Source organism: Botrytis porri (assembly GCF_014898465.1).
Source record: "Botrytis porri strain MUCL 3234 chromosome Unknown BPOR_013, whole genome shotgun sequence".
NCBI classification, from domain to species: domain Eukaryota; kingdom Fungi; phylum Ascomycota; class Leotiomycetes; order Helotiales; family Sclerotiniaceae; genus Botrytis; species Botrytis porri.
The window spans coordinates 1,396,679-1,423,266 of NW_024066087.1; the positions used below are offsets into that span (position 1 = coordinate 1,396,679).

General features: G+C 42.9%; 11 protein-coding genes across 11 annotated transcripts; 5 read left to right on the plus strand and 6 right to left on the minus strand.

Moving 5' to 3' along the window:
• Window positions 1-201: 201 nt before the first annotated feature.
• EAF01_009326 (uncharacterized protein) lies at window positions 202-1,941 on the minus strand (the record flags this gene model as incomplete). Its single annotated transcript, XM_038917582.1, has 5 exons — window positions 202-275; window positions 353-1,056; window positions 1,106-1,160; window positions 1,213-1,316; window positions 1,370-1,941. The coding sequence occupies 5 exons, from the start codon at window positions 1,939-1,941 to the stop codon at window positions 202-204; spliced, it is 1,509 nt and encodes a 502-aa protein (XP_038767187.1).
• Window positions 1,942-3,056: 1,115 nt separating this feature from the next.
• On the minus strand, window positions 3,057-3,826 carry EAF01_009327 (uncharacterized protein). The gene is made up of 3 exons (XM_038917583.1): window positions 3,619-3,826; window positions 3,420-3,549; window positions 3,057-3,360 (listed from the first exon to the last, which is right to left on the minus strand). The coding sequence occupies exons 1-3, from the start codon at window positions 3,637-3,639 to the stop codon at window positions 3,311-3,313; spliced, it is 201 nt and encodes a 66-aa protein (XP_038767188.1). The 5' UTR covers window positions 3,640-3,826; the 3' UTR covers window positions 3,057-3,310.
• A 359-nt stretch (window positions 3,827-4,185) lies between these two features.
• EAF01_009328 (uncharacterized protein) lies at window positions 4,186-4,626 on the plus strand (the record flags this gene model as incomplete). Its single annotated transcript, XM_038917584.1, has 1 exon — window positions 4,186-4,626. One exon carries the CDS (start codon window positions 4,186-4,188, stop codon window positions 4,624-4,626), a length of 441 nt encoding a protein of 146 aa, XP_038767189.1.
• Window positions 4,627-6,939: 2,313 nt separating this feature from the next.
• EAF01_009329 (uncharacterized protein) lies at window positions 6,940-8,163 on the minus strand (the record flags this gene model as incomplete). The annotated part of the gene is made up of 3 exons (XM_038917585.1): window positions 6,940-7,321; window positions 7,411-8,009; window positions 8,071-8,163. 3 exons carry the CDS (start codon window positions 8,161-8,163, stop codon window positions 6,940-6,942), a joined length of 1,074 nt encoding a protein of 357 aa, XP_038767190.1.
• A 1,242-nt stretch (window positions 8,164-9,405) lies between these two features.
• On the minus strand, window positions 9,406-10,629 carry EAF01_009330 (uncharacterized protein; the record flags this gene model as incomplete). Its single annotated transcript, XM_038917586.1, has 9 exons — window positions 9,406-9,453; window positions 9,499-9,593; window positions 9,645-9,791; window positions 9,847-9,898; window positions 10,028-10,036; window positions 10,086-10,258; window positions 10,310-10,381; window positions 10,434-10,521; window positions 10,576-10,629. The coding sequence occupies 9 exons, from the start codon at window positions 10,627-10,629 to the stop codon at window positions 9,406-9,408; spliced, it is 738 nt and encodes a 245-aa protein (XP_038767191.1).
• Window positions 10,630-12,153: 1,524 nt separating this feature from the next.
• On the plus strand, window positions 12,154-12,975 carry EAF01_009331 (uncharacterized protein; the record flags this gene model as incomplete). Its single annotated transcript, XM_038917587.1, has 1 exon — window positions 12,154-12,975. One exon carries the CDS (start codon window positions 12,154-12,156, stop codon window positions 12,973-12,975), a length of 822 nt encoding a protein of 273 aa, XP_038767192.1.
• Window positions 12,976-14,523: 1,548 nt separating this feature from the next.
• EAF01_009332 (uncharacterized protein) lies at window positions 14,524-15,027 on the plus strand (the record flags this gene model as incomplete). The annotated part of the gene is made up of 1 exon (XM_038917588.1): window positions 14,524-15,027. One exon carries the CDS (start codon window positions 14,524-14,526, stop codon window positions 15,025-15,027), a length of 504 nt encoding a protein of 167 aa, XP_038767193.1.
• An 813-nt stretch (window positions 15,028-15,840) lies between these two features.
• Window positions 15,841-17,087, minus strand: EAF01_009333 (uncharacterized protein; the record flags this gene model as incomplete). The annotated part of the gene is made up of 2 exons (XM_038917589.1): window positions 15,841-16,998; window positions 17,055-17,087. 2 exons carry the CDS (start codon window positions 17,085-17,087, stop codon window positions 15,841-15,843), a joined length of 1,191 nt encoding a protein of 396 aa, XP_038767194.1.
• Window positions 17,088-18,146: 1,059 nt separating this feature from the next.
• EAF01_009334 (uncharacterized protein) lies at window positions 18,147-21,501 on the plus strand (the record flags this gene model as incomplete). The annotated part of the gene is made up of 3 exons (XM_038917590.1): window positions 18,147-18,292; window positions 18,343-18,455; window positions 18,509-21,501. The coding sequence occupies 3 exons, from the start codon at window positions 18,147-18,149 to the stop codon at window positions 21,499-21,501; spliced, it is 3,252 nt and encodes a 1,083-aa protein (XP_038767195.1).
• A 700-nt stretch (window positions 21,502-22,201) lies between these two features.
• EAF01_009335 (uncharacterized protein) lies at window positions 22,202-23,378 on the minus strand (the record flags this gene model as incomplete). The annotated part of the gene is made up of 4 exons (XM_038917591.1): window positions 22,202-22,331; window positions 22,392-22,841; window positions 22,903-23,124; window positions 23,179-23,378. 4 exons carry the CDS (start codon window positions 23,376-23,378, stop codon window positions 22,202-22,204), a joined length of 1,002 nt encoding a protein of 333 aa, XP_038767196.1.
• Window positions 23,379-24,714: 1,336 nt separating this feature from the next.
• On the plus strand, window positions 24,715-26,317 carry EAF01_009336 (uncharacterized protein; the record flags this gene model as incomplete). The annotated part of the gene is made up of 4 exons (XM_038917592.1): window positions 24,715-24,782; window positions 24,839-25,898; window positions 25,949-26,131; window positions 26,180-26,317. The coding sequence occupies 4 exons, from the start codon at window positions 24,715-24,717 to the stop codon at window positions 26,315-26,317; spliced, it is 1,449 nt and encodes a 482-aa protein (XP_038767197.1).
• Between the last annotated feature and the right edge of the window lie 271 nt (window positions 26,318-26,588).

Genomic DNA, 26,588 nt, shown 5'->3' on the forward strand with positions numbered 1-26,588 from the left:
TCAAACTTCATGTAGTATTCGTGACTGATCGCTAGAAAGCGATCAAAATGTGAAACCTATCTATATTTTTACATCAAACTCTACATTCTGACAATCTTACTATATGATGGGTATCAACAGTACTTATCGCGGTCCTTTCAAGACTGCTAGGCTCTGATTTATATTATAAAACTCCTGGCCAGAATCTTTTCATGCATAACATCAAAGAAGACGGCGAACAGCCTCTATAGCTGCACCAGTCGCCTCGCCTTCGACAGCATGTTCTTCCGGATTAGCTGAATTACAAGTTAGCTTAACTGAAAATACGGTCTTTTTACCGCGAAGATTTCCACGATCAAATATTTTTACTTACGATAAAAGAAAGCGGCCACTGCGATAATGATGTAAACAATCACGCATAGAGCTCCTTCTAGATAATTACTCTTTTGGTCTCGTAAGAAGTTTCCTACGACCAAAATTGCTAGGATCAGGACAACGATATCAAACATCTCAAAGTTGAGATCCAACCCCTTATTCATACCCCAGGAAATAATGACAACCAAAGGACCGTTAAACAGTGCTGTTTGAATCGTTGCGCCTAGAACATGAGATAACGCGAAGTTCATCTGATTGTCGTAAGCCTCATCTACCGCAGAAAGATGCTCGGCAGCTTTTTCAACTAGAGGAACAAGGATAAGGCCCATAAATGCATCAGAAATATTATGTTCTTTAACAATTGTTGGGATCTGTTCGACCAAACTGATGGCAATCAGAGTTACTAGAGCGATTGAGATTGCAAGAGCAATAACACACTCAGTAAAGGTAAGCTTGTCTTTTTGCAAATCCCTATGGCGATCCTCATCCTTTTGTTCATCCGCTTCTAGAATAGCATCGTATATGCTGTGATGAGTTCGCATCTGGAAAAAGACGTAGGTGGCATAAGCAATGATAAGAAGTACGGATGTGACGCGAGATATATCGAGGACTTTCTTTGCAATGACCGCTTCTGTGAGTTCCGCGGAGGTTTTCATTGACAAGGCCGTTGCGAATGCCGAGGGTATAATGAGGCCAAGTCCACTGTTGTACAGTCAGCGATACGTAAGTTGTCTACAAGAAAGTCTCTTACGCCGTCAACAACAGTCCACTTCCAACTTCACTGACAGCTTCGTCGAATACCTGCTCTAAAATGTGATTTAGCAATAGACAGCAAAGGATACGAGGAATTGAGCCTACCATCTCGTGTCAGACCACCAACAAAGAAACACATTCCTAAACATAATAGTAAGGTAGCTAGCATTGAGCCTAAAATCGCAGCTTGGATAACCCCATATTCATCCCTGTTTGAGCAGGTTAGTTATTGTAAACATAGAACAAGATGGCATTTCCTGACCTTGTTAGAAGGACTATAAAAAGAATCATCTCCACAATACTTCCAAGTGTAGTTTCCAACAATATGCCAAACACCTTTGGTAGTTTCCTCGCCAGCTCCTGTCCGGCGAAGCCAATTAAATTTGCACAGGGCACCATCGCGATGTAATTGAGGATAAAAACCACCAGATGGAGGTCGCCCCTAGCATATCGAACGGCGAGTGCTGCAGGCACAACAGGCCAGAGAATGTTGACAAGTCGAGAAGCATCACTGGTCGACGTCCAACATATCTTGAAGAAATGGAAAGGGTGTATACCGCGTCTACCACTTTCTCCGTCAGGCTGAATACCCTTTGTAACTTTGTAGCCCTTGTGATTGACTCTATGCGTAGGTAGCATGTGGTGTAGAGTTTCCGATAAGTTATGATGTGCGGTCGTCGAACGTCCAGTACTAGTTTCGACTGAAACCTCAGCAACGTGGCCGTGGCCGTGGACTTGCGGTGATGCGGCCATTTCGATATCTTCCTTTGGCGCCGCCGAAGTACTGGTTGTATGGTGTTTGCGTCTATGAGCTGGTCGGGCTGTTCGAGCCATGATGGTCGATTTAGATATGGAAGGTGGACGTGATGACTGAGAAATTGCAGGTCGTCGTTGCCGTCTTTCGTTCTCTGTACGAGGTTGTTATGATTTTCTTGATTGTTCGTTCGTTCCTGCGAAATTAGTTGGGTCCAGACCACAAAAGACACGACGCGCGATTCACTATTCAAAAGCAGGATTATGGCGGTGAAATCGAAGTAGAATGAGATTGTAGCGTGAATAATCCCTCAAAATTATTATAGGAGAGACAATTCAAGGCATTTTTGACACCACAGCTGCCAAGCACCCAGCCGACAAGCTTGGCGACAGCAGTTTCAGCAAACCGGCTTTTGAGAACATATGAATTATTACTTCCGTTAAGATACAATCAGACCTTTTAACCGTCGAAACACGGAGCAGCCGAGAGAGAAATGAGTGAGCCGGCCATGATTCTCTCAGCCATCGGGCTACTCGTCCAAGCAATTCGCTGGCATTCCTCAATGCCAATTGAAGAAATAGCGATGTACGCCGAGCGATACACTGTAACCATGACACCGCAAAGCAGTGACCACGAGTATAAATACCTTAGAGCTGAGGTGATGAGAACAAATAAGTCCAATCATATACAAACCTTGAAAACGAAGGATTTCAGTACAAACAGCATAGCATAAATAATTGGTTGAACTCCTGTGTGGAAAGGTGGTGGAATTCTTCCAATGGGAATTAGGAGAGAAAGTGTTCGATGGAGGGGATGACATTTATTTATATGTTCTCGGGGTGAAGTAAAGGGACCTTCGCTTGGCTTGGCTATGCTGCTTAAGTATGCTTGACATCTTTTTTTCGGACCTTTCTTTTCTTAATTTTCTTGACATTCATCATTCCAAGAGTTTTATTAGTAAGAATCCGACAATAGTCGTGTTGGATTCGAATTGTCCGACAGTCCAAAGAATAATGGTGTCTGCGCCCCTCGAACAATTACCCAATATATTATCAATCGGTTTCAACTTAGTGGACTGATGGCTTCCGGTTGATCCGATCTTACTACCTCTGTAGGGCTTAGATGGGTATCCAGAAGAATCTATCGAATTTCCAAGGCTTGACACAATTATTTGGTCTGTATAGATGCGAGAAGATATAAATCAATAGAGTGTATGCTTATTATTGTGGCATGATTGACCAATTCGAATAACTCTTGAAAGGTATATATATTAAAACAATTACTCCTGGGATATCCTCATCTCAGAATGAACCGTCGATGAGATTCCCTCCAACCTCGAACGCCAATCCCTCCTGACACGCCCACTCCCCAGCTATCATTACCATGAATCACCAATCATCACCAACATTCCCACTATGATGCCCCTATAATGCCCCTATAATGCCCTCCTCATGGAGCATATTTAGCTGGGTCATGCTTTGAGATGACATACCAGGCATCTATCAATTTATAAGTATATCGATAAATTCATAGCATGAGACATGGACATGAAACTTACGGATCACGCCTGGAATCCAACCAAGGATGGTCAAGCAAATATTGATAAGAAAGTCAACTCCACATGCAGTCTTCAAGAAGACAGCCAGAGGAGGAATGAAGATTGCAACAATGTATGCAAATACGTCCGCCTGTGAAGATCGAAATCGTTAGAGAATTCCCGACAATTACGAACGCGAGATGAGAGGAAGTATACATACAGAAGATGATGCAGCAGCCATTGTGTCTTTAGTATGGGAATTGAGTCGGATTGATTGGTATTTGAGCGGGTATCAAAGATGATTTATTCAATTGTTACAATTAAGAGTAACTATTAATAATTAATACCAATGGATTAGTTAACTTACTAACTTACATGAAAACCGCTTCGTTATATACTTTTTCTCTCTCCCCAACAAAGACAATGCTCCAAATCTTGCCAAGGCCGGTCGCATGGATAGGTAATGCATTAAACTCTAATAATTCGGAGTCAAGAATCAAGATGACGTAGACGTGCTATGGCTGAGGGTGGCTGAGCTAGTGCTGCTTTTTGTAGAATTCTAGAATAATCTCGATGAATACCGGTAATCCCATGATGTCCTTAAATTCACCAGCATACTTTATTTATAGCAGCAACAATATATGCACAATCACAGCCACAAATATGGGGAGAGCTTCGGCATTGACATCCGAACTCTCTACTTTGGGAGAACTCATGATGTTCAAAAACGCCAGGATTCTATTCATATCATATCATATCACATCACATCACATCACATCACATAACAATGTCGGAAGACCAAGCCGCGTATACGGATACAAATATGGCAGATCAAGATTCAGGTCCGAGTAAGAATACTTCCAACATCAATACCGAAGACTCGACAATTCCATCTACAAAATTAAACTCGCCGTCTACCTCACCGTCGCCACATAGCAAACCCTGTACTATATGCCATACACCTCGCGATGTGTTGATACGTTGTCAGATTGATGAAACGAAAAAATGGCATTTCGTATGTACGGGTAGATGTTGGAAGGATGTCAGTGGAGGGAAAGTAGATGGTGATGGCAAACATCCAGAGTATCGGTATGGAGGGATGTGGAAGAACAAGCATGAGGCGGTTAGTGCAAAGATCAAGGGCAAAGCGAAGGATAGAAATAGGAGGAAGGATGCTGGGAAGTCGGAGGACAATGTGAAAAATGGAGAGCAGGAAAACGAAGTTTGAACTTCGGAGGAACAGATGATTGTTGAAAGGGACTACCAATCATATCCGGGAGGCTCAATCGTGCGACGACTCCGCAAGTGCAAGAAGTTTGAGACAATCTACAATGGTGAGAGAAATATGATATATAAGGAAGAATTCGCCGTTTGCCCGATTTGAAGAGTCATGGCGATATGCAGCGAGAAACTCCATAACAAGTAAACGTGTAAATGGATCGCTACTAGGTAGACATTAAATCACGTTACATCCATCATTATCAACTTGGAGATAAAATACAATCCAAGCGAAACCACTCCCCGCCCTCCAATATGTATCCCACTACGCGACCAACCAACAAGCACCCACACGTCTCGATGGCGCAGCGGTAGAATTCATCATTCTCGAGAATGTTGTCCGCCTTTCTACTTAGCATTGTCAGGGCTTCGATCGGACAGTGACACGATCGGATATATGAATTATCGAAAGGATAACATATCCGATTGTGGATCATTGGGGTTAAAGAGCGTCGCGCTCTTCAGCTTTTGCTGTTTTGGTGGTTGGAGGAGGTTCGGGTTTCTCTTGACTTTTGAGTGCCTTCATTGTTAGGGAGAATGTTTTGGGGATATTGGGAACGTGATGTTTTTGGAAGAGGGGTATGGACTTTTAAGTGGAGCATGGTGGATGAAATGGTGAGTTGAGTTGAGATGAGTTGAGTTGAGTTGAGTTGAGAGTTTGAGGGAGAGCATGAGGTGAGAGTAAAGTGTGAGCTGGTTGGTAGGCTGGTGAGTACTCGCTGTTATTCACTTCCAGTGCTATTGTATCAACTACTGAGCCGAAAGTTCTTAACATCCAATCATGCATTCAGATTTTCTATGCAAGCTTTCTATCGGTCTTCCAAATTCTCAGTCTGTAGTTCTCTTCAAATCGGGCTTGTTCAACTTTGAAACTTCACACCAGTGCCATGTTTCATATATATGTTCACCACAAGTCAGCGGCTGGCCGACGTGAAAAACGACCGCAGTCTCACGTTTTTTGTTCTAGTTGCGAGCTCCTGCCGTAGATCTAAGCTCTACTTAAATCACAAAATTGCACATCAATAACCCTATAATTCACCACTTTTTATCCTCTAGAGCTGTAACTCTTCATCTTCATTCCTAATTTTGCCAAACCCTCGTTCACTAGTCCCCTAGTCTTCCCTCTACCTTATCACTCCAGCGCTCCCCTCTTTCCATTTACTCTCACACTCTACTCCTCCATTACTACTTCCTCCTCCTCCCTCTTTCCACTTACTCTCGTACTCTACTCCTCCACCACCACTTCCTCCCCCTCCCCCTCTCATTCCCATTCCCATTCCCCTCACTCTTCCCCTCACTCTTCCCCTCCCCTTCCCCACCTTCCCACTCCCCTTGCTCACCTCTCTCCCCGCTTTTCCCCCTCTCCACCTCCTCCCCCATCTTTTTTTTCTTTCTCTCAACCCTCCCATTGACCCTCTCTGCTCTTCGCAGACGAGAATCCACAGAAGCATTTATCTCAGATGGATATTTCAATGACGATACAAAATCTCCTTTGCTACCTATTTTGCTTGCGACTGGGAGGTTGAGGGTTGATTTTTCATTTCGGATGTTGTGGTATGTGGTTTATATATTTGGGGTGGGTGTGATGGGTAGGATGAAACTGATGGAAGGGATGAATTTGTGTGAGGAAACTGTGCATTGAGAGAGGAACCTAGAGATATCAATGCTGAATTTTACTTGGAGGTAAAAGCTCTGAGAATTCTACCTATGTCTGTAGTTGGTACAAACTATGGACTTCGATTTGAGTCCACCTTTCTACCGTCTTTGTTATTCTTATTTTTTACAGACAGAACCTCACAGTCCTGTTTCAAGTTTCACACTTCCAGAATAGCGCAAACGAGGCGTTGAGAAAAAGCCACTGTCTCGCCGTGTCACCACAGAAAACTGCATGGACTTCGCTAGAAAATATTTCATTAATCGTTGTGGATCTTCCAAACTTCTATGTTCAAAATGATAAACCTTCCAACAACTGAAAGGTGACCAATCGCTGCTCCATCCCTGACATCCCTCATGATTAGTAGATGATATAGTTTAACGTCAATTTCGGACTTCCGTCAGTAACCCCAAGACCACTAACATCCAGCGTTATGTCAAGTGCATATCTTCAAATTTTCCTATGGTAACTTATCTAACAACTTGATATCCTCCGCTGAAGCAATGGATGAAAATGATTTTTCTCATGCCATAAATCTTCCTCAGACATCCATCAACAACCCAGTGTCTCTCTCCCCTTTCACACTCTCCCTCCTATCACTCTTCCAATTTACCACCCAAACATGTCATTCTCCCACGCCTCAACCTCATTCCCTGGATACGGATACGGCTCCAAATAGTCCGCATCGTCAATTGGCTTCTCTGCCTGTCTTTTCAGATCATTCTCATATTCCAATTTTTTAGATGCAAAACTCCCTGGAGGACATCCCGGACAATCACAAAAGAATCCGTAGTTTTGATACAAATGAGTGGGTACATTCGCATAAGAAATTGTGATTTCTTGACCTTTGGCTATATCACTGAGGGTTGTGAATACCATCTTGTTGATATCTTTACGAAATCCATAAGTGCAATTGCAGAAACCAGGACAGGCGTGATTAAAACGAGAAGAATTTAGAAAAATCCCTGATTTGCCACCGGGTACATGAAAACTATCGACATGTCAAGTCAGTGATAGAATCATCTCACACGTGTTGAAGTGCGCTATAATAACTTTAATAGCCTAGACGGATACACATACCGATTAGTCTGGAAAATCGCAAGAATCTTATGAGCAGCAAGACCCTGCCAATAATGCAATTTTAGATAGGCAGCTTGTTTTTCCGCTGTCAGTTGTTCAAAGTTATAGTATATTTGCACCATTGAAGATAAGAACAAAGGTTCCTCGGAATGAATCATAGTTCCGGATTCAATATCCACTTTGGAAAAACAACCTAGACCGCCCTTTGGGGAAGTTTTGACTTCGTAGAACTCGTTCTCGAATAATGGCGCTTTTTCTGGAGGAGGAGAAGGAGGGAGAAGTATAGGTGGTGATGATTTGGAACAACCAGGGAGATCAACTGCCTGTGATGAGGTAGACTTTGGTTGAACTGCTGATTTGGAATCGGGCAGTGTAACTACCATTGGTGGCGTGAGGCACAATGGGGCCAGTAACGATGATTCAGAGATAGGAGAGACCAGGGAAGATGTGATCGAGCTTTTTCGGGTCGACACTGGAGAGTCCAAGGAAGACGGGGATTTTGGCTTGAAGGGAGAAGCTGGCGGTGTTAAGAGTCCCACTGGTTCTCCCTTGCTCCCATCAAAGCTTTTCTCTTTTACTGGGGACACACATCTGTAACTCTGTAATGAAAGCGCTGGTTAATGGAGATTGTAATACAAGACAAGCTACAAGGTTCCTTACCTTTCCAATCTTCCACGTCATAGCTATTCTGAACCATTCGTCAAAATGGCGGGCCTCTGCCAGTGGGAGTGTGTGAGAGGCGGTGACATTCATCGATGAGTAAAGTTGGATGAGTTGGTTATGGGTGTTTTTGTCTGTAAAGATAACTGGCTGTTTACCTTTTGAATTTGAAAGGGAAGTAGAATGGACAGTATAAAGTATTCTGAAAATGAATATTGATTGATATGATAATTTAGTCAATGTTCAATTTAGAGTGGAGAAATGAGGGAGGGAGGGAGGAGAAATGGTGAATATTCGCAGATTTATTTTGATGCAACTTCGGGCCAGGAAGGATTTCTATGCCCACGTGGACCCTACAGTGAAGTTAAGGGCGCTCTACAAGTTCAAGCTAAGGATTCTTTCTGTGGTTACATTGAGAATAAAATATCCGGAAGTTACTCTTGCTGCTGAAGTCTTTCGGTTGCTGCTCATAAAGTTGAGCCGCGGAAGAAAAGAGTTTATATGGACGTCCGGAGACAGCAGTAATTTCTCGTTGCTGAAAATTCTACATTCGGGAGTGTATCTCCCCCTAGTTTGGGACGGAAGACTTTCTCTTTTTATTCAGGAAAGTGTAGCTGCGAAATTATGTTCCGACAAAGATAATTATTATTGGTATGTTTGACAGCAAGCACACTCAAGAAAAAATAAAAGCAAAAACTGCAACAAATACAAACATCATTGACAATTGCATGGAAAGCACCTTTGAAAGGTAGATAAAGTTGAAACACACCTGCAAAGAAGCAAGTGACGCAAAGAAATTACAGGAGTCTCCCATACTGGAAATACGGGAAGTTTACCGTTTGTTGTTGCAGGAAAAGAAAGTCTTCTGCGGGAAGCCGAACTTTATGTAGGTCCGTTAAAACGCTAGTGAACGGGCAAGTACAAAGCCGATTGAATCATCTGCATCAAAACCATCACGTCTAGAATTACATTCTCCAATATTTCAATTACTGAGATGGCTAGGCGATGAAGGAGCGTTTGCAAACAGGCAACACATACAGAAGTTATGTTCTCAGGTGTGACGGTTAGATATATCACACAGACTGAGAACGCAAATGCTGAAGTTTCAAGGAACACATTTTCAATGGACAACGATAGAGCAGCTCTTGATTGGACCAGAGCCCCAAGATGGAAGCTCACAGATACATACTAGTAAAAGGTTGAAGCATAACGATTGGTCATTTATATCACCATATCTCCCAATTCACTCTAATAACTGCATAGAGTTACCACTGCTGTTCCAAAGTGCATGAAAAATGTGAATAACCTAATCACTATTTATTTGGACGACTAAATTCACCAATTTTGCCATCTTTTGGCAGTTCCACTTTGAACGGCGGGTCGCTAATGTTGTCAGCAAGAGTCAATGTTCAAGTGACCATTACTAACCTCAGCAATTCTATCAATCCACTTCAATACATGCGGGAATGCATTCATATCTTCCTTTGAGATTGCACCAGAGAAGTCCCATCCACTTACCCATGCTGAAATTCATCGTCAACTAAGGCCTCATGAAGATTATCTAGAGAACTTACGCCAAGTTCCAATATCAGCAACGGAATATTTTCCTTTCCCATTGCCAGCCAAGTACTCACGAGGCTCACCAGTATATTTGCCTGACAAGCGAATCTCGAGCACCCCAAAAACGCGCAGGGTCTCGTTCTTGAATCTCTCTAGAGCTTCTATGTATCCACCAGCGTTAAATGCTGTGCATAAATTTGACGAATAGCTACCAACCTGGATTCTTCGCGCTTGCAATCTTGGAAAAGTAGTTCGTTTGGCCTTGATACTACATATTGGAGTCATTAGTAATGCTAAAGCATCATGACTTTGGATGGAATTTTTTAGAGAATATGGAGAGTTTGGTAATTCTCCATAGAATAGCAATGTTATATGGCATCTCTATGCTTGAACTCACCGGGGCACCCTATCAAACTGTTAGCCGTGCAACATTTTCAGGGCAACGAAGATCTTACGCTACCATGCCAGAAGAACAGCCATTGAAGGCACTCATTTCTCTCCAACTCGTCCTTGAACCCAAACATATCCTTGCTATCGAACTCTTTCAAGAGATAAAGTAGTTCTGCACTGGTCTCCATAACAGGAAATGGAGGAGTCTTAGTGTTATCGATCAAGATAGGAATTCGACCTGCAAGATACTAAGCATTGAACTCCCATACAACTTTCTATTATAACATACCATTCGGGTTCAACTTCAAAAACCAGTCTTTCTTTTGCTCATTAGTTGAGATATGAATGAGAGAGTGAGTGTCTAAATCAGTTAGCAAGGCCCTATACGCTTGATTCCAGATGACACTCATTACATTCGGTGCCATATGCCGCCTTCAACTCCTCGAGCATAATCTGAACTTTTTTGCCATTGGGAGTTGACATTGTTACAAGATGAAGTCCCTTCATTATCTCTGTCAGCTATATAGTTTGACAGGCAAGCCGGTAGTCACTAACCTTTGCATTCTTGACTTCATCTGGGGTACCTTCAAGATAGAAATTGGAAGACATCTTGAAATTGTCCTTAATGATATTCTGAATAAATGAAATGGACTCGAGATCTTTGAGATTTGAATTTGGAATGCGAACTTTGATAGAGAATAAAGAGATGAAGTGAAGTGAAGAATACAAAAAAAGTATGAGTAGTGGGGGATGCGGGGATGTCTCACCAACGTCATCGACTTTTAGTCTAGAACGACGAGCGTTTACTTCATCACGGTTGCACGACTGGACTAAATGCCTGATTCTGACAAATGCTTTGGTTCACCCGCCCTCCCCTCCTTAAGCCCCTCTACCTAGGTATAGACAAATGACTTGGTTTGACAGTCAGATGAACATAACCTGGGAGGGTAATGAGCCGGCGAGGCGGCAAAATTGGCAGGATTTGGCTCGAATGACATGGCCCAAACTCTTAAAAAGCAATCTATATTTCAATGTACCATTTCTTGTAGGTGTATGGATATGAAGAAGTTCCCAGATTCATACAATATTCCTCATATACTCATCCGAACTACCTAGTATGGACATGGTGAAAGATCTAGGTCGCCAACCAATGGCTGGTCTGTGATATCTTGTATTTCTTAAGATCATCACATTGACAATCGTACTACAACTAGAAGTTAACAGTCAAGAAGTCGATAGAAAATCCGAAAGGTGCTAGTTTTTCTTTTAACCACGTGTGAACTTTCTTGGAGGTCTGAAAAGAGTTGTAAAAAGAAACGGTGAGCTTAAGATAAGGTTGTCCATGGATCCTACAAGCCCCCACTTTCTGGCATCCTTGATAAGTCGTTGCTATGGTTATAGTTTGTTGGAGTTGTCGCGCGTCAATCAGGTAGCAATAAAATGAAGGCTCCGAAATGAGTTCCAGTTGTAGGTTGTGATGAGGATTGATCAGGCTGTTTGTGTGGCTCATCAATAGCATCCAAAAGCTTCCTCTTCGGCATTGACAGACTTTTTCCCCCGACTTCCTTGGCTACACAATCAACCAAAAGAGATCATTCTCAATCTTACACAACAACACAGTATCACACGGATGAATCAACCAATGGACTCATTCCAATACAAGGAATTGGAACATGATCTAGATGAGATCCGATTACTACGAAGTCTTCCCTCGATTTCGAAGGATGATGTTGTTTGTTGTCGGCTCATTCACACAGCTTTGCATAGAGCCGAGCACTTTCGTATACTTGGGGGGGCCAAAATTTCCTCAGAGTCAATACGTATCAACGGAAAACGCCTTTCCGCATCCAAAATCTCGTTGGAGCTTGGAGAAGATTACGTGCTCAAAATGAAAATGACGAAAGCTTTCTATGGGTTGATGCCATCTGTATTGACCAGAGCAATGTACCAGAGCGAAATGATCAAATAGCTATGATGAGAACCATTTATCAAACGCATAGTCTGTACATGTTTGGATTGGTTCCGAGAAGGATAATAGTTCCTTGGTAATCCGACTGGCCAAAAAAAATGAACAAAGCTGCAAGGAATCAAGTGATTAAAATGCTCCATGACCCGTCAATCTAGGACCAATTGATGGCTTTGATAACTCTTTTTCGCAGGCAATGTTGGTGGAGAATATGGGTCGTTCAAGAAGTTGTCTGTGCCAAAGAAGCAATTGTACTTTGCGGGGACGAGAGTACACCTATAATGGAGCTTCGTAACACCGGCGATATATTGAAGAGAGAAGAACACTTACTGCTGTCTATCTACTTAAAATCACCATCATTTGTACGAACTCTTACCACTGGGGGACCAAAAAGCTTGCAAGTGTCAAGAGATCAGGTCCCTGATGCCGTCAGCTCTCCTCTTTTTGAGCTTTTGCTTTTCCACAAGAGTAAGAAGTCATCAGATCCAAAAGATAAAGTGTACGCATTGGCAGGGATATCAAACTCACCGGAAACCTTTGGTAAAATCGATTATTCCTTGTCAATGCGACGGGTACATACGCATACTGCGAGACATATAGTTCAAGATTCTCGAAGACTGGATGTTATATGTGTCAACCAAAGAAATCAAAAAGCGCCCGACAATGACGGCCTTCCTTCATGGGTACCGAAATGGACAAGACCTCCTCAAAGCTGCCAGCCCACAATAATCGGACTTCAACATAGCAAGCCCCAGTTCATGGCTGCCGTTGACAGTCATGCTAATGCGCAGTTTCTTCAAGATGGATATGTTTTGAGACGTACTGGTGTCATTATAGGCAGAGTCCAAAAGAACGGCTTATCCTTCAGAAGAGAATTAAAATCTAGTGATAACAATAGTTGGGGTCTGAAAGTTCTACAAGAATGGTGGAGTATCGTTGTCTTTAAGAAAAGACCCTCCTACGAGAGCAAGGAGCATTCCGTAGAATGATCTCTTGTGGCAGTTGGATCTTCAACGACCACACCGAATACGCTATTCGAATGAAGGCCCTTGCGACAACATTGTCGTAAAAAATACCTCAGCGTAGTTTGCCATCATCTCCTGCCTCGACGAGAAGGGAAGATTAGCAATTCTCATCTCCGCTTGTTGGACAGTTAATAGACGCCGCTTCATTGGACTTGGACCCTGGAACCGCTCCAAAAATGATTTGATATGCATTCTTCCAGGTTGTAGATTTCACGTCATATTGAGAGAGACTGATAATCAGTACATTCTTGTGGGAGAGGCGTATATTGATGGCTTCATGTATGGAGAAGGGATTCGAGGAGTTAAAAATGGACTATACGATCTGGAAACATTCGAAATTCATTGATGGTAAATGGGTATTCCAAATCACTATTAATGAGTCATGTGAGCATCAATGAGAAGTCAATGGCAGGAGGTCGAATATCTTACGAAACACTCAGACCCGCCATTTTGAAGGGACGAATGCCCGACCACCATACATACGATGAACTACCCATCATACCATGTTACTCCCATCAAGTAGGTACTCTATCATCCCCCATAATACACAGATGATAGCCAAGCATCTGAGTCGTGGAATCGATATATTGTGGTGGCTGGGTAACATTCGAAGTTTGAGACCATCAATGCCGCTCAACCCTTACTACTAAACTCTAATTCTCCCCTCTTACGATTTCATCTCTATCTCACGATCTTCTATCACCTTGCCCTTCTTTCAGATGTTCCAGAAAGACTCCGCACTGACGTAGTGCATGCGGTGAAAAGATTAGACGACGTTGAAAAGTGCTTTATGCGCTGAAAATTAAGCCCTATATTCGCGGCTCATATTATCGACATGAATGCATTTACCGTGGCCACCCCTGAAATAAGGCTGTGTGTCTCCCTTCACGCGAGGGATGTGCTGGCAGTTAGGCTCGCTTGAGTGGTTTCACTCCCTAAAAATTATGGGATGATTTGCTGGTTCTATGGGCATGAATTGTTTTGCGAGCATTTTCCTTGCAAGGAGAAATTTATTCATCGTAGTAACTTCACGATGACTTCAGAATATGGGGTTGAGGGAGATCACAACAATCAATAAGTAATGGCCCGGCAATGCTTTGAAAAAAAAATTAATCAAGAAAAATCTCTTCTTTTCATTGGTACCGCGCGTTTTTCAAGAATCTAGAAGTTTAGATATAAGTCATCTGCTCTTGCCTATTCCGAAGCACTACATACAACTCGACTCAACTTGCTCAACATCAATTTTCCTTATCCAACTTACAACTTCAACCTTACCAACTATTCACGCAAACAAATACAATACCATCATAAATAACTATTAGTTCACTTTATAAAGATCTCCTCATACAACTTCCACCGAATCAGCAAACAACCACTCTCTTACTTCCATCATCAATCTCGACTTCGACTTCGACTTCGAGTATCAACCAAACTCTACAACAAACCACACAAAAACCCACTATTCAAAATACAACAAGTAGCCCCTCGAATACAAGTCTTACATCAATAAAAATGTTCTCCAACCTCGCCTACCTCCTCAGCTCTAAATCCATCACCCTCTACGTCCTCTACACCCTCCACGTCATGCTCGGCACCTCTCTCGTCTTCACCGCTCTCTACACCTATGGCGTACAGACAAGCAAAGCCATGGCGAAAGCCGCTGCACTCGAAGCTTCCGTTGATAGCGGAAACGGAATTAGATTTCCTGTAGGCAACGCGTTGAATGGAAGTGCTGTTGAATTTGAAGAGGACATGGAGGTTGAGATGGACGGGATGGATATTGCGATGGGTAGCTTGAACAGAATGAAGGAAATGAGAAAAGTTAAGAGTATGATTGGATTGAACAGTGCGAAAGTGGAACGGGAGAATGCGAGCACGGGGTTCGAGTGTACGGATGGGAATGGGGAGGGAGGAATCAAGTTTAGAGAGATTTGTTATTCTTCTGGGGGGAAGAAGGGGGTTAAGATGGATGGGCTTGGTGTGGCGGGGAAGGGAATGGCTCTTGAGATTTCTTAGGGAGGGTGAGGTGTGGAGAGCACTGGGAAGAAACAGGATTGAGGGTTATGTTTTTTGTGTTTGTCCTTGGAAGAGATGCGAGCTCGGGAAGCGGGTATGAGGACAATGATTGATGAGCGAATAATGATGGGAAGGTTTGGTCCAATAGGAGGGAATCGACGAGGAAGATGAAGGAACGAGAGACGATAATGATTATGAGGAAGGGAGGGATTGCGATGTTTGTTTGCTTATGATTATGATTATGCTTTAGATATATGTTTATACCCATGGAGAATACAAAGATTAGGACAGAATTTGAATATTGATACGGTTTTATCGTGTATTCTCTGCTCGTACTATTGAATCTCTGGCTTCGTATAAGTGAATGAGCGATGTTGAGATGGTTTCCTGGCTTTGAGTTGTGCATATTGTTCTTGTTAATGCGTTTAGAGCATAACCCGACAATCAGAAGCCCTGAAGTTCTGACTATAATTAGGCGATCTAGATAGTTTGGGTGACAGTTTCAAATTGAAGGTTCTACTGATTTCAATTTTTGCATCTGCTTTAAGAAAATTGCTTCTTTACCATCTAGTTTAAATATTGTTTTGCGCCCAAACATTGAGAGTTTACAATCAGTCTGCTAGTCCGGACTGTTGGGAACCATGTTTACTAGTGATCTTGACTCCGGTCTAATAAGTAGCTCACCTCACCATGAAATGGAAGATGCGTCCTGAAACAGTATAACTATGCACTGAGTAAGAATAATATTTTCATTACGGTCTTGTGTTAATTTGAAACATCTCTTGAATCATCATAATATTTGATCGATATTCATCATTTTAAATATTCCCTAATATATCCTCCCAATTTCTGCAGACCTTCCTTCAAGACCTCCGTCTCGCACACAAATCCAATTCTCACATACCCTTTAAATTCCTCACCAAAACATTTAGAACCTGGCAAGAACATAACCTTGGTCTTCTCAATAACATCCACACAGAATTGCACATCATCCACCGGCTCCCTTCTATTTTCCACTTTGATGAAAGCTGTAGTACCACCATTTGGCTTAACCCAAGACAGATTCTCGCTATGTTCATTGACAAAAGCATCTACAAGTGCCACATTTGTTTTGGCAAGTTTGATATTTCTACCAAGGATTGCGTGGATGACAGATTGATTCATAGCATACGAGGCAACTTGATCGTCTAGCTGTGACACAGAAATAGTGGTGTAGTCTCGAGCTTCCGCGAGAGCTTCGATGATAGCTTTGTCCTTGCATGCGACCCAACCAATGCGGATACCAGCCAGAGAGTAAGCTTTTGACATGGAGCCAGTGACTATAATTTTCTCGTAAGGCATGGATACCATTGACGGAGGAAATTCTGCGTCAGCGACTGATATTCCGTGAAACAATGGCCGATAAACTTCATCGCTGAGGACAATGATATCCTTTTCCTTTGCAAACTCCGTCAAGCCTTGTAAAACGGATTTCGGAATCGTAGCTCCTGTGGGGTTGTTTGGATTATTGATAATAATCATTTTGGTATTGCCCTTGACTAATTGCTTCAGCTCCTCTAGATCAGGAATGAACTTCTTCCCCTTGTGTAACTTCCATAGCGAGACTTCCGCGCCGAGACTTTGTGGAACAGAGTATAATTGTTGATAAGTGGGATGTACACAAACTACATGATCTCCAGGGCCAATCAGCGTATATAATGTGAGGAAATTCGCTTCGATTGCACCGCGCGTGAGAAGTATACTCTCTGGTGATAGAGCCGATGCAGTTCTAGCGGAATAAAGAGACGCCAGGCGTTCTCGAAGAGCGGGAGATCCACGGATATGTCCATATGTGAGTTTGGTCGAGGTTGAGATTGGATGAGGCAGATTTGGATCTTCGGATAGCTTCACGAGATCGTCAATGGAGATGGAAGCTGCACATGTTTCGGCAATATTGAGAACCCCAGGCGTGATCTCATATTTGTCCATCCACTGGAAGGAGAATGTTAGAGACATTTCAGTTTTGGTGGAGAATGGAGGGGCAGTACTTGTTCTACGGCGAAAGGCTCAATCTTGACCATGTTTGAGATGGTATGGCTGATATGGGTTGGAGAGTATTGTCTAGGGAGAAGACTAAGAGATGTTGGTATGTGGATGGGACACCTTGAGCATATATATATTGAAAAACAAACCTACATCTTCAAGATTGCAGCAGTACGTTGTCACATGGAGTATGGGTGAAAGGCGTGGATGACATCGCATTGTGGAGATTGTTAAACCTCGGTCAACCCCAGGAAAGAGTGAGGGATCGAACCAATAGGATGGATGTTGGCAATTTTGCGAAGCTCCGACACAACGTTTGCCCTTACATATTACTCTATGTACAATGCTGGTTGAATACATCCATTGTAATCTAAGATGAATCTGACATTGATAAGATGGAGAAACTCTGGAGAGAGAGTCTTATTACCATAGAGTATATATACGAGGATTGATAGGAGCTTTCGATTTCGAAATGGCCGGATAGATTTCCATGCAGCTTTCCGTCCATGACTTTGAGAGATGAACAAACCTATAAACAAACATAATTACCATGTATCTAGATCTTTGTCATCGTAATTGCTAACTTAATCCATTCGCAACCCTTCCAGCTTATCTTTTTATCTTTTGGTTCCTGACAGCTGCTTTGCTTTATTTTGCTTTGCTTTGCTTTGCTTTGCTCCAGGTTTTATCAATCCCCGCTTATGCTTGTTAGAACTAGAACAGGAGACGGACAAGCTAAATCTGCCTCCGATGAACTTGAATGATAGATAAATGATATGACACCTCTAAGGTTACTTCCTACCTACCTACCTACTACCTGAGCTGTTCAACTCTTGTTCTCTACTTGATAACAAGCTTCATTTTGTTTATTAATTTTGTTATTCTCTCATTCAAAGTCGTATCGAGTTGCCACGCAAGCGTTTCTCTTAAATCCCATTCTTTCAAATTCACTAATACTATTTATTCGTTCCAAGTATCATTCGGCTTCCTCTACTTTACATGGCATCAAGAGTCGTCGCTTCACCGCAGCATTAAGCTGGTTCCATTAGCAAGCTCCCACTCTCAACCATCGCGATTTTCGCAAATATCCACGAACGATGAAACGACTTCAACTAGGGACTGTAGTCCTCGCCACTCTGTCTCTATCATGGAACGCGCACGCTTTCACGAACTATTCGTCGATAGACTCGATGAAAGCCCAATTAGCTCTCATGGACGACCGACCTGACGATTGTCCTCCTTGGTACTGCGCCTCTTCTTCTAGGCCAAAATATCTTTGCTGACTGAATCTAGTTTCAATTGTTTACTACCTGCATTCACTTGCGGGCAATATTCGGACTGCAATCAATACAATGGCAAATGCTCTTGTCCACCAGGATTCGGTGGCGATGACTGTCTTCAGCCAGGTGAGCCAAACTTGCTGCAAATTCCGGAAAACTTCCCTACTGACTCTTGATAGTTTGTGGCTCTTTGGCAGATGGAAAGGATCGACCTATGCGAACAACAGATTCATGCGCTTGCGAAGATGGCTGGACGGGAATCAACTGCAATGTCTGTACGAACAACAAGGCATGCAATGCTCTAATGCCAGAAAAAGAAGGAGGCGTCTGTTATCAAAATGGCGAGGTTGTAAAGGAGAACTACCAGATGTGCGACGTCACAAACAGAAAAATTCTGGATATCTTAGATGGCAAGAAGCCCCAGGTTACTTTCACCTGCAACGCTGAAGTAGAGACCTGCGACTTTCAATTCTGGGTCGACGAAAGAGAGTCGTTTTACTGTTCCTTGGATACTTGTACATCGGGCGCGCAAAACGATTACGACCGCAACTCGACCAGCGCAAAATGTGAAAACATTGCTTGCAAGTGTGTTCCAGACCGGATGCTTTGCGGTGAAAATGGATCGGTTGACATTTCGGACTTCCTCGATCAAGAAATCAGAGGTCCTGCAACCTTTAATTGCGAGCAGAAGGACGGGAGCAACGAATGTACTTTCAAGGAACCTCAGATGGATTTGCTTATTCAACAAATGTTTGGAGACAGCAGCATTTTTATCAATTGCCAGGCCGGAGAATGTCTTTACGAGACCGAGGTTCCAGGATACGAACGCCCTATCAAGAGAATCAACACGCCTTTGATCGCAGGTGTCATTGCCATTGCATCTCTATTTGTTGTTGCAGTTATTCTTTTAGTTTGGTACTTGTCTCGAAGGCAATTCAAATACGGCCCTATTCATCTAGACGATTCCGATGACGAGAGTATCAAGCTAATGACCGATCACAAGCCCGCCTCTCTATACTTTGAGAATGTTTCATACAATATAAATGGAAAGCAGATCTTGACTGGCGTTCAAGGAGTCGCTCATCCTGGCGAGATCATGGCAATCATGGGTGCATCTGGGGCTGGTAAAACAACCTTTCTTGACATTCTTGCTCGTAAAAATAAGCGAGGTGTTGTCCAAGGAAACTTCTATGTGAACGGCGAAAAGGTCACAGATAATGAATACAGAAGTGTTATCGGTTTTGTTGATCAAGAAGATGCCATGTTACCTACTCTTACCGTTCACGAAACGATCATGACTAGCGCTCTTTTAAGATTGCCAAGAGACATGGGAAGATCAGCCAAAGAGCAGAGAGTCTTTGAAGTTGAGCGACAGCTTGGTATCTCTCATATTAAGGATTCTTTGATTGGTTCTGAGGATGGTAAGGGTCGTGGTATTTCCGGTGGTGAGAAACGTCGAGTTGGAATCGCTTGTGAATTGGTTACCAGTCCAAGCATATTGTTCCTCGATGAGCCAACTAGTGGTCTTGATGCATACAACGCATTCAACGTCATCGAATGTCTCGTCAACCTCGCTAAGAACTATAAAAGAACGGTCATATTTACCATTCATCAACCAAGATCTAACATTGTGGCTTTGTTCGATAGATTACTACTTCTCGCAAAAGGAAGAACGGTCTATTCTGGCGAGTTCAATCTATGTCAAGAATACTTCGATCATATTGGTTATGCCTGCCCACCTGGATTCAACATTGCCGACTACTTGGTTGACTTGACAATGCATGTTGGTGCACCTCGCACCCCGATTGATGATACTACATCTGATTTCAGACACGGAGTTACACCAAGCGTTGGAGCAAGCAGTACTAGGGCGGTTAAGTCAATTGCAAGCATCTCTGGCGGTAGCATTGAGGAACCTGTTGTTGGTAGCCCAAGCGAGTCCCTATTAAGACCTAAAGGCAAACGTCGTGACTCTGTAAGGGCAAAGCAAGAACGTGAGCTTTTCACTCGTAAGAAGAGTGGAGTCGAAACCCCTACTTCCCAACCTGATGAGGCACCTGTAGACCCAGAGGCCAACCAGCACTGGCTCAGGATGTCGAGACAACATTCATCGATTGCCGAAGATCCAGATAATTTACCACCTGATGCCCCTGGATCTGGTTCGGATTTGGACGTTCTGGTATCATCTTATGCACAATCGCCAATCGCCAGAGATCTTCATGATGACCTCAAGAATGCTGTTTCCGCCGCTCAAAATGCCAATGGCAGCATAAATGGACATGTACAGGAGAACAGCGCGACGGCCACAACTACCATGGGCAGAGGATATGCAAGAGTTGGATACCTTCGACAATTTGTTATTCTTTCACAACGTACCTGGCGCAATCTTTACAGAAATCCGATGTTGATGTTGACACACTACGCAATCGCAATTTTGTTGGCTGTGCTGTCTGGGTTCTTGTTTTATGGCCTGACGGACGACATTCCGGGATTCCAGAATCGCTTGGGACTGTTCTTTTTCATTCTAGCGCTTTTTGGTTTTAGTACCCTCTCAAGTCTGAACGTCTTTGCTACCGAACGAATGGTTTTCGTCAGAGAAAGAGCAAATGGCTACTACTCTCCCGTCACGTATTTTTTTGCCAAAGTTCTCTTCGACATCGTACCACTTCGAATTATTCCTCCTCTCATCATGGGCTCTATCTTATACCCTATGACTGGACTTGTCGCTGAAGCTCCTAACTTCTTCAAATTCCTCCTCATCCTCGTTCTCTTCAATCTCGCAGCGGCTGCAATCTGTCTTTTCCTCGGTATTGTCTTCAAAGATAACGGCGTCGCAAGTCTCATTGGGAGTCTTGTCATGCTGTTTAGTCTCCTCTTTGCCGGTCTTCTCCTCAACCACGATGCCATCCCCAAATCCGCTCTTTGGCTACAATCCTTATCGATTTTCCACTACGGCTTCGAATCTTTAATTGTCAATGAAGTCACATATTTGACACTCGTGGATCAGAAATACAAACTCGACATTACCGTTCCCGGCGCTGTAATTCTGAGTAGTTTCGGATTCAACACGCAGGCATTCTGGCCAGATGCAATCAATCTCGCTATTTTCGCCGGTGCCTTCATCTTCTTAGCATACGTGGCGATGCATTTCTTGTTGGTAGAGAGACGGTAAATCAACTTGATGGGCGGATCGTGAACTCATGGTGCGAATGAGTTGATATTGAGTTCAAACGAGAGTAGATTCTGCGTGTAGAATGTATGATTGGTATGATATGGATATGGTAAATGAGTTGTGATACATATAATGAATTGGCGTAGTAAACACTGTTGTCTTTCTTCATGTTGTCTTTTTAACACCTTGGCATTGTCCAATGGGTTTTAGGCATCAGGCGTCAGGGGTTTAGAAATGTATATTTGATAGCAATACAATGGATATCAGCATTTGAAATTGGTCCTCTGAGCCTTCAGTGTATTTTGTGTATAGATATCTCATGTATGCATAGGTCAAACGTATTGAGTGAGCACCGGTGAGCTAATCTATCTGCTTGGAATTTACACATAGCTGCCGATGATTGAGACGGTATATGAATATTCAGTCATTCTACGTTAGATTTATAGACCTAAATCCACCACACTTAGACATGTATAGATAGATCCGTCGCAGACTTTTCGCTTGTGATGAATTTAACAAATAATCTTCAGTTCTCTCATTCGACTCACTATTTAAAATAGTATATATTATTCGGATTATCTCTCTACATACCTATCCAATTCAAAGATTGAAGATATCACACACCAAACACCCATTCATGCTCCAACGCCTACATTTCACCTATGGCCCCAAGATTCGTTACACATTACTCACTCTTCCCTCATCGCTGTGAAAGCTGGCTATACACTGTTGCACCACCCAAAGCTAGTAATATGCCCATGGAATCTTTGATGGTGAGGACTCGGCCTTCGCTCATGAAACCGTAGGTGAGGATTATGATTGTTTTGACACTGGACGAAAAGATTAGTACATGATGTTTTGAGGTAGGATAAGAGGAAAGGTGTTCGTACTTGGAAGCAACATTGAATGTCAATGCTGACATTCTTCCAATAATCAAGAATTGACTCAAATTCAGCAACGCAGCCGCCAAACCACTCAAACCCAGTGCAACAAGTGTATCCCTCGGTATAACCGACACATCTGGTTTGGTATCGAAGAACGGTGCCAAAAACGCCAGAATCAAAACGGATATCGGGGCCTGATTGAGTAAAAGTTGAGGAGAAGAGACTTTGAAATCGGCGAGTTTCTTGCCGATCCAGACTTGGTAGAATGCAGTAACTACGAATGCAGCAATAGCGATGGATGCGCCAAATGTGGTGGTTCCAGAGGATCCGGTATTAGTTAGACCTACACCTACGCAGACGCTGGCGAGGGCGAGGATGGTTTGTGCAGAGACGGCTTTGGAGAGAAAGATGTATTGGAGAAGGGCGACGCAGGGTGTGGTCATTATTTTAGCGAGCCTGGTTTGAAGAGGAGAATTAGTGGGATATTGGGACGAAGGAGTTAGGGTGAGTGACTGACTGGTAGAAGCCCACAGAGTTGAATGCTAAACTTAAGTTGCCAAGTATGAGAAAACCGGCGAAGAAACAGCATAATGGAAGCATTTGGAGAAATGGCAATCGTATGGGGACAAAAAGGTTGAAGGGAGAACGACTAGCTATCCATAATACAATGGTTGTGCATGTAAAATGCCACATCGCAAAGGATATTTGCATGTTTCGCAGCTGGGTGTCTTTGAATATCCTACGTTATCGTTAGATCTCATTTTCTGGGATCAAGGATAGAGTTTCCACAAACCATTTATTGAGAAAAACAAGAAGTACTGTACTGATGATATTCAGACCAATGCAAGCAATATCGACAATCTTACTCGCCAGACCCTTCTTTCTTTTCCCCTCGTTGCCCTCATATCTATCATTGTGTGTCTCTTCCCCAATCATCGGTTTCGACTCCGCCTGTTCCACATCTTTCTCCAAAGGGTCCATGTCGGCGGCCATTGCTGGAATTGACGAATTGCGATTGAATGAAGAATGACAACCACAAGCCTTATCGTGATAAGCTCAAGTGAAGGTAAACGTCCGAGTATATATATTGCAATTGTAAGTCAATCGAGTCGGATTGTAGTTGGTGATGGCTCAGCGTGCGGCAAGCTAGAATTCACCGACAGGCGCTATGTGATATGGACATGAACAAAGCGGTTAGGTTGGCGGGACGAGTTAAAAATGAGAAGCCATGAAACGTCGAATGTGGAGGAAGATGGTGTTATCATTGAAGTGTTATGAGTCGGGGCAAAAGAATGTAAGTACTTGAACCATGAGATTATCGCATACCGGGTGATGAGCGGGATATTTTAGCATTGCTCAGCCTCGTCCGTCTAACAGATTTCCTCGCCTCCTTTTTGACACATTTCTTACCTTGATATGATTGGTGGATCTGCAAGATGTGCATTGCATCAAAGCCAAACGAATCTGGGGTTGGTTGAGAGCCTTGGGAGCTTCGATGTAAGGGGCAGAAAGGAAGGATATGTAAGATGTGCTATATATGAGCAGGTGGAGGCGAACCAGTTGTTTGAACTGCTTCCTTTCTGCTTTTCTCATCAACACCCTGGGCATCGTGTATGTAGTGTATGTAGTGTGTGTAGTGTTGTAGTGTGTGTCGTGTGTGTCGTGTGTGTAGTGTATGTCATGTATGTAATGTAATTGATGATTGAATATCGTAGTATAAATCACAATAAAGGACATATACCGTTGCATCCAAATGTGTTGGTAAATCTGATACATACCTACTCCGTACTCCGTACAGACTTCCACGGTAAGCTTCCTTTGGTCGTTGAATTTCTTCAGGTAAACTTTTCAACCCCTTGTGCGCATCAAAGCATGAAAGTCACTAGTCCCTAAACTCCTAAAGCGTCCCTTTTACTGTACACATTGGGCGGTGACATTACCCCATTCGCGTCCAATAACTTATATAAATGTTACCCTGAAATTTGCTGGCAAGATACAATTCACGAATTCACCAATTCACCCAATTCACCCATTTCACCCATTTCATCCAATTTATCTGTTCTTGATCTTCTGAAATTGGATTGATATCTCCATCTTCTTCTCTGGTGACTTTCTCAAAAATCCATTCATTCAATTCTAATTTCAATAGACGGGCTCGGTTCAACAATTGACTATCGCGGCCGCTCCTAATTTCCACATACAGTCGAGCACATCAACTCTTCAAAAACCCGATAATCCACAACAACAACTTAATTCAACTCTTGCAGATATTCCGCATATTCAGAAACTTTGATAATCCATTTGTCAATTCATCTCCACTTCATTCATCATGGGTCTCGTCAAAAATCTCCTGTATTTTTCTATTCATCCAAATCAGTTGAGAGCAATCTTACAATGGTATGTATTCTCAATACGTACATCTCCTCAACTGCCATCACTGATACATGAGCCAGGAAGCTATGGCACGACCCAGTCCATATCAGAGATCCATCCAAGGAACCTCAATCCCTCAAAGATTGCTTCAAGTACCTCGAAATGACCAGTCGAAGTTTTAGTTCAGTTATCCAAGAATTGAACCCCGAATTGCTTGTGCCAGTCGCCCTTTTCTATTTGATTCTACGAGGATTGGATACTGTCGAAGATGATATGACAATACCATTAGGGAAGAAGGAACCATTGTTGAGAACCTTTGACGAAATCATTGAGAAGGATGGATGGACATTCAACGAGAACGGGCCAAATGAAAAGGATCGAGAGCTCTTGGTTCATTTCGACAGTATCATCACTGAGTTCAAGAAGTGCAAACCAGCATATCAGAGCATCATCAAGGATATTACCAAGAAAATGGGTAATGGAATGGCCGATTACGTGAACAATGCAGAGCACAACATCAATGGTATCGACACTGTCAAGGATTATGAATTATACTGTCATTATGTAGCCGGTCTCGTAGGAGATGGTTTGACGCGATTGTTCGTCGAGGCCAAGTTGGCAAACCCAGCTTTGCTCGGCAAGCCAGAATTGTCCGAAGCCATGGGTCAATTCCTTCAAAAGACAAACATCATTCGTGATATTCGGGAAGATTTCGATGACAAGAGACGTTTCTGGCCCAAGGAGATCTGGTCGAAGCATGTCGACGAGTTTGACGACCTTTTTGAACCTAAAAATAGGCAAATTGCTTTGAATTGCAGTTCGGAAATGGTTCTGAATTCTCTCCGCCACGCCAATGAATGCTTGTTCTACATGGCAGGCATTAAAGACCAGAGTGTCTTCAATTTTGTTGCTATTCCACAAGCCATGGCAATCGCAACTTTGGAGCTTGTTTTCCAGAATCCTGCTGTCTTCGAGAAGAACGTCAAGATTACAAAGGGTGATGCTTGCCAATTGATGATGGAATCATCACAGAATTTGCGTACGGTTTGTGATATCTTCAAGAGATATGCAAGAAGAATAAATAAAAAGAACTCGCCCAAGGACCCCAACTTCCTCAAGATCAGCATTGCATGCGGAAAGGTATGTGATTCGGTTTCATTGTACAAACATCCAAGACTAACTCCCTTTAGATCGAACAGTTCATTGAATCTATATTCCCATCTCAAAATCCCGAGGCGATTGCATTACAACACGCCGGTGAAACATCTGTAGCACAGAAGAAATCAGCAGCCGAGGAAGCAGAGGCCAAGAAAGATGTCTTCTACCTCATGTTGGCAGTATTCGGAACCTTAATCGTCATCTCTGGACTTATGGTATGTATCCTCCCCTGGTCCCATGAAACCCCCACTAATACTATCCAGATTGGAGCAGCATGGCTTGCAGGAGCTCGATTCGACGTCGCTTTGAACGAAATCAGACAAGGAAACTTCGCACCAAAAGACCAAGGTATCCTAAAATTGCAAAATACTGCACCTGCATTTGATCATACGGAACTCTAATTCTCTACTATTTTGTAATACCTCTTTTTAACTCTCGAGCTGGCTAAGCGCGGTGCGGCGCCAATGAACTCTTATAAAGATTCTACTTTTTTAATGTACCTAATACTTGCTAATTGATGTACAATAACTTTGGGTCACAATGTGGATGGAAATAATGGGATGTGTGTATTAATGACTATTTCTTTTGAATTTTCTGAGCGTTTGATGTGTGGTCTGGTGTGAAACGATGGGATTACCACTCAAAGTGGACTTTCAACAACTCTATTATTTG